Source organism: Eptatretus burgeri, chromosome 4 (genome assembly GCF_056783735.1).
Source record: "Eptatretus burgeri isolate ZD-2024b chromosome 4, Ebu_testis_v1, whole genome shotgun sequence".
Lineage (NCBI taxonomy): Eukaryota > Metazoa > Chordata > Myxini > Myxiniformes > Myxinidae > Eptatretus > Eptatretus burgeri.
Window position 1 is genome coordinate 142057450 of NC_140964.1, and position 12591 is coordinate 142070040.

General features: G+C 43.8%; 1 protein-coding gene across 5 annotated transcripts in view; it reads left to right on the forward strand.

Moving 5' to 3' along the window:
• Positions 1–12591, forward strand: part of CTU1 (cytosolic thiouridylase subunit 1) — a 44388-nt gene that overhangs the window by 15133 nt on the left and 16664 nt on the right. For all 5 annotated transcript variants that reach the window (XR_015057858.1, XM_085880225.1, XM_085880223.1 and 2 more), the window contains 2 exons: positions 2486–2671; positions 5599–5971. Coding sequence is in view for 4 of the 5 variants with exons in the window: in XM_085880225.1 (XP_085736351.1) it covers positions 2486–2671; positions 5599–5971 (559 nt within the window). In the remaining variant the exon portion in view is untranslated. The remainder of the gene's footprint in view (positions 1–2485; positions 2672–5598; positions 5972–12591) is intronic.

The following is a 12591-nucleotide window of genomic DNA, read 5'->3' on the forward strand; positions in this document are numbered from 1 at the left end:
TTGGAGCTCACCGCAGGGCAAAGAAGAATTTTGTCTCTCAAGGGACACTGGATACCATTGACCAGAGTCGCAGGGCCAGGCTGAATGGCAGAGCTGAGCTGTTCAGGGAGCTGAGGCGTAAAACTGTACGTGCACTGAGGGTGGACAAGGAGGCCTATGTGCGAGGAATCTGTGAGGGGGTAGAGCATCACCTGTGGACAGGTGATTCTCGTCCCGCTTACAGGGGAATTCGCTCATTACGTTCATCCAAGCCCATCCCTCGGAGCACTACAGTTCGAGCAGAGAGTGGTAGGCTCTTGACAGAGGAGTCTGAAGTGAAGGCCTGCTGGGCCGGTTACTTTGAGCGGTTGTACCAGGCTGATCCCCCAACTGTCGAGTTGGACGTCAAGGGTGTTACAATCCCTGTTTTCTGACCCTCGAACCAACTGTGGTCCACCTACGCTTGTGGAAACACGGGCTGCGGTGAACCAGTTGAAACGGGGCAAAGCTCCAGGGATCTGTGGCATCCATGCCGAACTTCTCAAGGCTGGTGGAAATGCTGCACTCGTGTCGTTGCATGCAGTTTTGTGCTCTGCCTGGAACACAGGCATCATCCCAACTGACTGGAAGAGGGGCCTTGTTGTCCCTCTCTGGAAAGGGAAGGGTGATCGCCAAGACTGCAACAACTACCGAGGGGTGACGCTGCTCTCAGTGCCGGGCAAGGTCTTTGCTCGGATAATTCTCGATAGGGTTCGCCACCATCTGCTTGAGCACCAGCGTCCAGAGCAGTCAGGCTTTACACCAAAGAGGTCAACGATTGACCGTATCCTTGCACTTCGTGTCCTCACCGCACGCAGACGAGAGTTTCGGCAGGGGCTGCTTGCAGCCTATGTTGATCTCTGTAAAGCGTTCGATTCAGTGAATCGGGATGTCCTCTGGAGGATTCTTGGTCTTCGTGGGGTGCCACCAAAACTGATCGATCTGATGTCTGAACTCTACTCTGGTACTGAGAGTGCTGTGAAGTGTGGTGGTACCATCTCTGACTTATTTCCCGTTGTTACTGGAGTTCGTCAGGGATGTGTACTTGCCCCCACACTTTTCAGCACTTGTATGGACTGGATTCTAGGGAGGATGTCGGAGAGATCAAGTTGCGGTGCGTCATTGGGAATGTCAAGAGCTCGGACCTTGACTTTGCAGATGATGCAGTCATCTTTGCGGAGACTTTAGACATCCTCTTGGGGGCCCTCGAGGTGCTGAATGAGGAGTCGGAGCCGTTGGGATTACGGGTTTCTTGGGTCAAAACTAAGATCCAGGCTTTCGGTGACATCTTGGATGCTGCTGTCCTGTCTGTGTCTGTTTGTGGTGAGGATGTTGAGGTCGTGGAGAGATTCACTTACCTTGGCAGTGATATTCATGTCTCTGCTGGCTGCGAGTCAGAGGTCAATAGACGTCTGGGTCGGGCCTGGGGAGTCATGGATTCACTGGATCATGGGGTGTGGCGCTGCCGGTACCTGTGCGGGAGGACGAAAGTCCGAGTCTTCAGGTCCTTGGTACTTCCAGTCTTGCTCTATGGGTGCGAGACTTGGACTCTGACCAAGGATCTGAGACGGAGACTTAATTCCTTTGGTACCAGGTCTCTTCGGAGAATCCTTGGCTATCGCTGGTCGGATTTTGTGTCCAACGAGCGGTTGCTGAGAGAGATTCGGATGAGATTTGTTACCTGCATAGTCCGTGAGCGTCAGTTGCGGCTGTATGGACATGTGGCTCGTTTTCCTGACTCTGATCCTGCTCACCAGATTCTCTCAGCGAGGGAGTCTCATGAGTGGAGGAGGCCAGTGGGTCGACCACGTGCCCCATGGTTGCAACAGGTTGACCATCATCTCAAGGAGATGGGGATGGGCCTGGCATCTGCCTGGGGGATGGCCAGACGGAGGCCCCTGGAGTACCGGTGGAAAGTGGACGCAGCGACGTGCTGTTCTGGCACATGCTCCCATACCTGACCTGGTGCTGTGGGTTTAGTTAGAACTTGACGACCCTGAACCCATTGGGTTCCCGTTGTGACAGCGGTTGATGAAAAAAAAAAATCATTTCAAAAATACAAAACAAAGATAGCTCCAGCGAACTATACCGCTGAGGTTTTTTCGTTGATCACATTCTCCCGAAGAGTACTTGACTGAATTGGGAATTGATTTTTTAATAATTTTTTTTGTTGCCCAATTTTAACGAAACTAGATACTGCACACCGCAGGCGAATGGTGAGTAAGGTGGCCGTAAAATTTTTGCGCTATCGTGTACCGTTTTGGCTGTATTTCAGGAACATACGTACACACATATGTATCCACAAGATGAGAGTTTTCGTAATGTATAGATGATATTCTACAACATGAAGATTTTCATGTTGGTAACATGCAAGTGTAACTGGATGGGCTGAGAGAAGCTGTGATGGTGTTTTCATTCTTGTGTTTCCATGTATGATTAATTGCCTTGCATGCGTCCACTTCCGCAGGAGCTGAATGATCGTCGCAATTATCGTGTCCATCTCTCACTGCTGTCGGTGGATGAAGGAATATCTGGTTACAGGGATGCGTCTCTGGCCGCCGTATGTCGCGAACAGCAGCGTCATGGCTTGCCTTTGCGAATCCTCTCTTACCAAGACCTCTATGGTTGGACAATGGACAAGATAGTACAACAGGTGTTGTTTCTGTATTAATTTGTTTCACTCCTCTCCCTCCCCAAAAGAGTGCGAAAGCTTTCTTGGAGAAGCGGTTTCTTATGTGGGTGGGGGGGGGGGGTATATGATAGAAAATGTTAAGATTATTTAGTGAAAGGGATAAACAAAAAAGGCTTTTTTCTTCTTCATTGCAGAAGACAGGGACTTTCAGGTCCTTTACACTACAGGGACTTTCAGGAAGGAAAGCAGGGAATCTGAAGGAGGTGGGTTAACGGGAGTAGAAAAGATCATGGTTTTGGATGGGGGAAGATGAGAGATGGTGGTGAGCAGCTGTTTTGAATATCTGGAGGGAAGAGTGGGATTGAAGAGAGTGTGGGAGTTTGTTACAAAGGTGGGGAAAAAGAGGAATGAGAGAGTGAAGGTGAGCAGTGATTCTTGATTTTGGTAGTTTTACCGGAAGGGAGTTGCTGGCGGACCTTGAGTGCCCTGTGGAAAGATGAGAGGGGGGCATATCATAGACAGAGCAAGGTGGGGGCGGTGGGGTGGGGGGCGAAGCCGTCGAGGTAACGGTACAAGACAGAAAGACCACCAACCTGCCTGCAGTGAGAGAGTGAGAGACCCAAAAACTCAGCCTCACCGCAGGAGATACCAATGATCCTAAATGTCTTGGTTTCCACTGCGTGAAGCTGGGAAAGGTGAGAGGCGGGAACACCAGCCCAGAGGGGAGAGGAGTACTCCGTCAGGCTGCGGACGAAAGCTTTGTCTGTGGTCAGGAGCTTCGGAGCACAAATCTTCACTTGAATTCTTGAACAGATTCCATACTGCTGCAGTCTTCAGTAATGGGTTATGCTACAAGTGCAGAAAGCTACTGGATGAATCTGGGTCCGTAGATGTGAAGCACGTCGAGTCCTCGCTTAACGTCGTCCCGGTTAACGTTATTTCGTTATGTCACCGATCCGTTTGAGAAGAGACTTCTTTAAAGTTCTGTTTTGGGGTCACGTGCAGTGGATAACTACCGCATGCTCATCTGTATCAAAACACCTTAAAACCTCTAATTTAGTCCTAAACTAAAGGGTTTCCTGGTTTTAATAAAGCTCTGGTATACGCGTACCGTAAATAAATGTGTATAAGCCTTACAGTGAGTACCGGTGTATAATCCCACCCAGGGTACATACAGTATCAGCCTTATATACACCGAAGTTTACTGCACTTTGTGACACCGAGTTCCAAAGTGATTACGACTCTATGAACCTAGATCACATCTCTAATGTGATTGGTGATTATTATATTAAATTGTTTCCTTAAAATTATTCATAATTTTTACTGTTTATATGTATAATGCTTTTTGTTTTGTGATAAAAATTTGCCTTTGAGCTCAACTCTCTCTCCGACTCTCCACCCCCCCCACCCCCCAACCTATTTCCATGAATTATTATTGAGAAATTGAATTCACCTGGTCGTTTCAATTTTTCACTTTTCAAGAACATAACTACAATGTTAAGCGAGGAATTGCTGTACTTGTGGTACAGGCGTACATCCTGGCTGTGCCCTGGGGAGATGTCCATCCATCATAATCATCCATAATGGTTTGATCTCCATCTATATCGAGTCTATCGGGATAATCTTTTTGCAGGTCGACAAATCTTTTCCATTTTATTGTGTTCAGTATTTTGCTTGTATGTCCGTCATTGTGAGCTGCTTTCTATTCAGAGTGCACACTTGTTGAATGGAATTTTCGGTGCAGTAGTTTAAGCAGCTTGGTGGTTGAGTGGTTGAAGCCTTGTTGCGTTGCCTTCAAAGGTAGGGCTCTGATTCCCGTGAATGCACAACAGAAATGTCTGCACGCTCTGACGGAGTGGTGATGTGTGTCGGGTTGGTTATTAGCAACAGAAACATTCACAACTTGTCCTGAGCACTGCAATCCTCTGTTAAGAGTGTGTCCTCCTCCTCCTCCACCACCACCACCACCACCACCACCACCACCACCACCACCACCACCACCACCACCACCCTAAACAAATAGGGGTTTTAAAAGCTCGTATTCCAGACAGTAGACGGAATAGCTTGAACTACACCAAAAGGACGTGTCCAAAGTTATTGAAATTGAAATTGTCAAAAATGATCCATATTGGACTCTTTTTGGAGTCATCTCTAAATTGAGCATCACAATGTGCACAAAATCATGATCATGAATGCGGTGAAGGAAACGGAAACGTTCCATCGCTTGGCGCAACATCTACGAACACAAACAAAACGGGTCCAACAGAGAATGGGATGTAAAAGTTGCCACTTTTGTAACCTTGAATAACGACAATTACTTGTGCTGACAGGATGCCCTGGAAGTGCGCACGCTCGCCTCCGAGCTGTCTATCCTGGGTTCGAATCCCGACCCGGCCATAAACTGTCATCCCGCACATTTCACATGCAGGGTGATTCGTCAATGTGTGTTCTGTCCCTCGGACGGATGTTAAACCCGTCCACTGGCATTCGTCGGTGGACGTGAAAGATCCCGCAACGTCCTTCGCGAAGAGTAGGTGACCTATTTCCGGCACCCTGAACAATTTACAAATTCCTGCTCTAACCGGCGGAGAGGACATGCGTCACCTGGCACTGTTGCACACTCTGCCAGTGATGCTGCCCCGCAGCCTTGTGTTGCACACGAATGAAGACGACATCCGTTTAGTATTTCTGTAGTTGAATGTGTTCGAAGGAAAGTCCAGCTTGGGATGGTCGGTCAGGCTCTGCTGGCTGTTTTCCTTTGAGGCCTTGTGGAGAGCATCACATTGACGAATGGACAGTTATCCGGGAAATGAAACGTGCAAAATGAAATATTCCTTCGATTTGCGCAAGAGTCGGAACCCATGTTTGTATGTGGTTATTTTGTGGGATAAAGTTGATTAGAAATGTTTATTTTTTTTTCTGTTTGTACTCTTCTCTTGTCTTCACAGATTGGTCGTCGTGGAAACTGCACTTACTGCGGTGTGTTAAGGCGGGGAGCTTTGGAAAGGGGGACGAGGGAGTTGGGTGCTTTTGATAATTGCGAGAGCGGTACCCAGGAAGACTCGAGAAGTGGCAAAGAATGTTGTTCAAAAAGAGGCAAAAACGATAAGGAAGAAGAGGAAACCCAGGCGGTTAAAGAAAATCAAATCGAAGGGGAGTATAGTAATGGTGGAGACCAGCAACAGAGTGGGCAAGAACGTGTGGCTGTGCTTGCAACCGGTCACAACGCCGACGACATGGCGGAGACGGTGCTGCTGAACGTCCTTCGTGGAGACGTGGCACGTCTAGCTCGTGGTCTTCACTCACGCACTGCAGGACAAGGTTGGCATCACCACAAATGTATGAGTGCTGATGGTGGTGGAGCAGTTTTGTTGTTGTACATCTGTATGGATTCAAACAATGTGGGTGTCTACTCTTTGAAGATGATGTAGAGCTGCATCCTTGTTCAACATGCGGAATAGTTTGTGTTTTGGTAGTCGTTGGAGTGCTGTTGGATTATGTTGTGTTGGTTATTATCAAAAAGTCCTTCGTCCGTCGCTGATTGGAGTACAGTACTACTCTCGTCTTTGGTCTGGCACCCCACCGTCACGATCGCATCTGTCTTTCCTGAATTCGGTATTCATCGCAATATTACTCGAATCACACTCCTCCCTCTTCAAATTAGCAATACGCCTCTGAAAGCTCCAAGCCATTTTCACCACATAAAGATCATCCAGCCCCATGCCCACCATTGATCTTGTATCTCCAAATTAACCCTTCCTTCCTTCTCCATCGATTTTCAGGTTGCTAATTTTCCTTCCCTCTTCACTCGGGCATTCCCGTTTCTGTATTCACGTGTTAACCCATTGGCACAACGTTCGTGGATTCAGTATCCCACGATATCCTTCGTGAAGAGCAGGCGAGCTATCACCGGCACCATGGCCAAATTACAAATGCCTGCCCTAACCAGCAGAGGGCACCGCATCAGTGGCACAGCCGCGCCCTCAGCCAATGATGCTACCCCGCAGCCTCGTGCTGCATATGGACGAGGAAGAAGTGGATTGACTTTGACCCTCGGTCGCCTTGCTCCTTCATCAGACAAGACTTTGTACACAGAAAACAATCCTGCACTAAATCTATAAACCTGATGTCGTGTTTGTTGTTTTGTTGTAATTTTTCCCTTTTAGTCCGGCAGATTGACAATTTTTGGGCGAATTGTGATTTTTGTGATAAAAGCGTCAAATTTGGCAATAACATCACTGTATATGTTACTGATGATTTGTGATATAGGGACATTGAAAATTCTGCCTACTTCTGGTTTTATCCAAGATGGCGTCCATGCGTGTCGTGTTTACCACAAAACAAGCAATACTACTGTAATGTTTACACTTTGAGGTTTAATTATCATGTGTTGTTAATTTTCTCTTGTACTATATATATATATATATATATATATATATATATATATATATATATATATATATATATATATATATATATATATATATATATATATATATGTGTATAATTACGTTAAAACTATTGAACACCTTCCAAAGATAATAAATGTATAATTTTACATACTCAACAACACAATTAAAGGGTCACATGATTATATATTATGCACCAAAATGCTGGAACCACCACTGATACTGCTTTCAACAAATAAGTCAGAACAAATGCAATTTTATTTCTTCGTAATGTCGAGGACATATTAAAGTTAATTTACCATTGTTAAACATATATAAAGGACCATATCAGTGTTTAGATCTACCACTACTGGTGCTACGTTATCTGGTTATTATCCATGACATACTGACATTAGAGATACCACATGAGTCCAATATATATATATATATATATATATATATATATATATATATATATATATATATATATATATATATATATATATTACCATTATTGAACACGCCAATATAATTAATGTCAAGCACATGTTTAAGATTCATGCTTTATGCATATATATAAAACACATCCAAGAAACTGTTTTATAGATCAATTCGTATAGAGGTAAAATTCCTATCAAATATTTAGTCTATTTGTCCAAGTGCAACAATTAACTTTCCATCTGTTCATCATAAACTCTTTCCTTGCCTTAACACAGTCCATCCCCACATGTAGTGCAGGGAAGATTGTTTCTCTTGCATTTACATCGTCTTTTACATCCTTTCTTGCTGCCACATCGCAAGAGTTCTTGACAAGATGCTTCAGCTGCCCGTAGGGTGGTCCATAGAGGTATCCACTTCCCATTGGAGCCTCTGCTATCCATATTCTTGGGGACTGGTTAACAAGGGCTCTTGTGATAGTGTTTGACCCCACACATGTATGCCTTGAAATACAGCTCTCTTGGTATGCTGAACAAGGGCTGCATATGTTGGCGGAATAGAGTCCATTGTCTTTCCCTTTGACGAGAAGAGGTATTTCCTACAGGCATCAACTCTCAGAAATCTTCATGTCTTGTCATGCATACAGATAACAAGCCTTTCAAGTTCATGGATATTACCCTCATTGACAGACTCTGGTGAACTCGTCAATTTCTTGATAAATGATGTAACATCATCATCATCCATCCATGCATCCCATGCAGTCTTCTTTCCTTTACCTAGGAAGGATGACACCGTGTCACACCCAGTGAATGCGTGGAAGAAGGGAAGTGCTACACACTTGTCTGGCCCAAGATGCTGGCTGATGTCATGGATAGCAATGTATCTGAAATTTTTCCCTGTTCCAAAAGATATCCATAACTTGTCAACGGTGAGACTTGGGAAGAGAGAAAGTGCCAAGACAACAACATCTGTGTCAACTGTTCTGATGACAATTCTCTTGTGACCATTCCTGCTGGCATGTGCCAGATGGACCATGATGCGGGTATCTGCCTCCTCGTGTGTGCAAGGCTGAAGTGAAGAACAGTCAATGTCTTTGTTGTTGGTGATCACACTGCTGCCATATGTTGTGATAGCATTGCCACCATCCTCGATATCTTGCACGAAGGTTGCTCGAAAGTGAAATAGTTCTTTCTTGTTTTCATCTACCTTTAAGAAACCATTCCAATTTTGAGGCATTTTGGTGTTGGCGCTCACTTGCTTGCGAATCCCTATTCCCCGTTTTTCTCTGACAGTAGCTTTCAAGCTATCGTCAACATAACAGTCGCAGATGATATCAACTCTGACCGCATCTTTGAGTTGCCGTTTCACATATGGGAGGAAGACACTGGTGGCATAGTCTTGAAATGTATTGGCATCATTTGGTTTCAAGAAGTTGACCACTGCAGCGCCATCCAGTATTACAACTTCACATTGCTCATCAAACACACTGTGTGAAAGTGGCTCAAGACATTTAGAGAGCAATTCCGATTTGTTTCTGATGCGCAAGTTGCCATTGAGACTTAGTGATGGTGGTGATGGTTGATTTTCGTGCATGAAAAATCCATCCAAATTTTTATTTCTCGTTTGGCAAGCTCTATACAGTCTTGAGAACAGTGAAGTCACTTTTCAGGGAATCTATTTTTCCACTTCTTGTTGATGTAGTCTTCTTTCCTTTGGTACCAAACAGTTGAAATTTATTTTTTGTAATCTTGTTGCTGATTGGCTTTTTGTTTTGTATCAGTCTTTCTGTGTAGAAAACCTCAGCTTGTTTCCATCTCTTGAACAACTCTTATCATACCTGGATTGGCAAACTCCTTAGTATCCAAACTAAACAGATCTTGTGTTTCTTCCAAGAATGGATTTCCCATTTCACAAATGACTTGTGTAAGAGATGAAATGTCATGTACAAATGTTCCTTGTATGCTTTGTGAAATGCTGCACCCCTTCTATACCTTCATCTGATTGTGCCATATGAAGACAAGACTCAAATTCTTCAATCAGTCTTGAAACTTCTGGACCAGCAACCATCCACCTCCAGTAGAGCACTTGGGTTTTCAGTTAATCCTACTGCACCACCATCACCTTTCACGCTGGTGTTGTTTTGCTCATGTGCTTGATCTAGAGCAATTCCGGAAAATACCCGTTTTGTTTTGTGGATGACGAAGTGTCCTATGTCAAATTCTCTTGCCGTGATGGGATGTGGTGACCATAAGTTTGACATATCTTGCAAATGCACCGACAACCAACGGGCATAGTTGACATGATCCAAGGCAAAAAACCACGGAACAATGCTGGCAATGGCATCAACATAGAGTCGGAACCTACCAAGGCGGATTGCTTTGATGAATATAAATACCACAAGTTGAAGATTGAGCGCAGTATACCAGAACTTGAATTGTGGACTTTGCATGGACGCTTGTCTGATCCAATTTTCAAATTGAAGAACACCTTGGTTGAGTGTTGCTTTCTCCGCAAATGCCTTTTTGAGCAATGCATAAAGACTACATGCTGTCACTTGGTGCGCATACCTGGTTCGTGTGACGTGTGATACTTTCAAGAAGGAATCAGCCTTCCCAGTAGTTGTAATGTTAGCTTCCACCAAAGCACTTGTCCAGCCACTCTTTTCAAGTAGATCGCCAAGTAGCTTGAACGCAGCCATCTCTATGTGTAAACCACCTAACATTATGACAAACTTATCTTCTCCATGGCTGTTTGGTAGGCCCCACTGAATTTGTTTTGCTATGGCATAGAGTCACTGGTCGACCGCAATGACAGATATCTGCCCTGGATTTACACGAAGAGTGGCATTCCTGATCAGGTTCATGGCATGGTGAATCATTACAACAGATTTAGCCTTATTCCCGAAAAGAGGTAACAATGCTGACAGATCTGATTGCACTACATCTCCACTGATCTTCTTGGCATGGTAAGCAGCCCATGAAACATCACCCCTATCATCTGTGAATTGATCCTCACCAACGGTCTCATTTACAAAGTCGAGCCAGTTGTGTTCGTCTTCAAGAGCCTCTGTTATGTAACGTATCTCGTGTACTTGTCCACCATTAATAGTGGGAACTGCAGCGTCTTTTGGAAGTGCAACTTGCTCAATTGTCGGCTAGTGTCGGCACAGCTTTGGATGCTGGGATATTCTCATTTATCAATAATGACCTTGCTCGAGCAGAGCCTCTATTCTCTGATGTTACATGCTGAAAGATAGAAATCCCTGTACTATGGAAGGAAGCCTTAGCTGTTCTAGAACTAGGATTGTGATCAATGTTATCTATTGCAGAAGTTGTAAATAAGCCATCTCTGAGTTTTGTTGGACAAACATTTTCTTCATGGAATCTTATGCACACACTGTTTGCTAACTGGGTAGAAATAGCGAGGACCCTGTCGTAAGAAATATTTATCCCCAGGTTAAATAGCATCTCAACTAAATGTTTCTTGCATATCTGAGCATGCACAGAGAGGCCTAAGTACACACATAATGGGGTTTCTGTACGCCTTCCTTGGCGAAATTGTGTCTGACATTCCCCCTTTTCTCTGCCTTGTATTGGATTTTATCAACTGAGCTATAGTGAGGGAAATCTGAGACTTGTGTTTGAATTCTAATGTTGGCCCATACAATATTGAGTTCACAAAGGTCACCTGAGATTGTGGTACAGATTCCTCTTGACAGTTTGTGTCAAAGCTTCCATCAAACTTAGTATCTTGGCTGAATATTTATTGTCTGATAATTTTAGCAGCCATTGAGAGACTTAGAGCGTCTTTGTCATACGTTTGTTCATGCATTATCTGTATGTTTGGAGCAACATCTTGTTTGAATGACAGTAAAACATCTCGTCCTTCTTTAAAGTCCTTTGGATCAGGATATGCTCTTTTAACTTCGTGGAATGAATGCGACTTGAGTTTGACAGTCCATATTCTTGCAGCCTCTCTTCATATTGTCTAGCTAGGTCAGACATCTTAAAAACACAACTTGTCCCGGATTCTGATTTTGTTTCTTCAATGTAGTTTACAATGTCTGCAAGAGCAATACCATGCATCATTTTTGTTCTTGAATCTTTTGGAGAATCCATTTCCAGAACCCGCACTGCATTGTAAAGTCCAACAAGGCATTTTGCATGATATTTTGCAGATTGTGCAACTAAATCTCCAGGACTGAGCTTGGCAAGCAATGTGGTGTCTTGCAATTTTAGTGCACATTCTCGAACACGAGCATCAAGCTTAAATGTAGATGCATCGTGTAATGTTTCACCAGGTATATGTTCATCACAGAAGAAGCAAACATCGGCTGCTTCACATCCTACCAGAGTACACTTACGTGTAGACTTTTTAGCTCGGTCAATAGCCAACTCGTCATCACATGCTGACTTTCTCTTTTCTGCTCGCTTCAACTGTGTTGAATTGAATTTTGTACGACAGGAGTCATGCCAGCTTGCTCTGTGACTTAGAAGTGTATCAGCAATACCAGTGCCATCATCAAGTCCTTGAATATCAAATTGGACGGGTAGACTATTTAGATCTTGAAACCTGTCAACATTTTGTGCGAATGTCACATAATCTGACTATCAAGCTCTCCCGGGGGCTCTTCGGGTCTGTAAATGAAAATATAAAACCATTTACTTCCCAGTAAAGGCAAACACACACCACTAAAAAGTAAGGCATTATGAGTTTGTTTGTTCATACACATTAATTATAGTGTAGCCTAAATGGCTTACATTCATCAAAAATATATATCTATATTATAATTGATCATTTCAAAATAATTCCTGGTCCCTCAGTCTGAGGTAAATCTTATTACCTCCCTTTAATACCTTGGTTATTGAAATATCTCTCTGGGCATATTAATACAAATATTTAAACCGTTTACCTTGTATTAATAGTCACTAGTCACTAATGTACAAATTGAATTCATTTTATTAACTATAAACTCATTTGATTGCTCAAATACGCACCTTTTATCTGGGAGATCCATCACGCCAAAAGCGGCCATTTTGAAAGGAGGGAGAAATCATTGTTGCAGAAATGTATTTATAGTTGCTTCAAATGTCTTTTAATGTTATTTAAGTACGA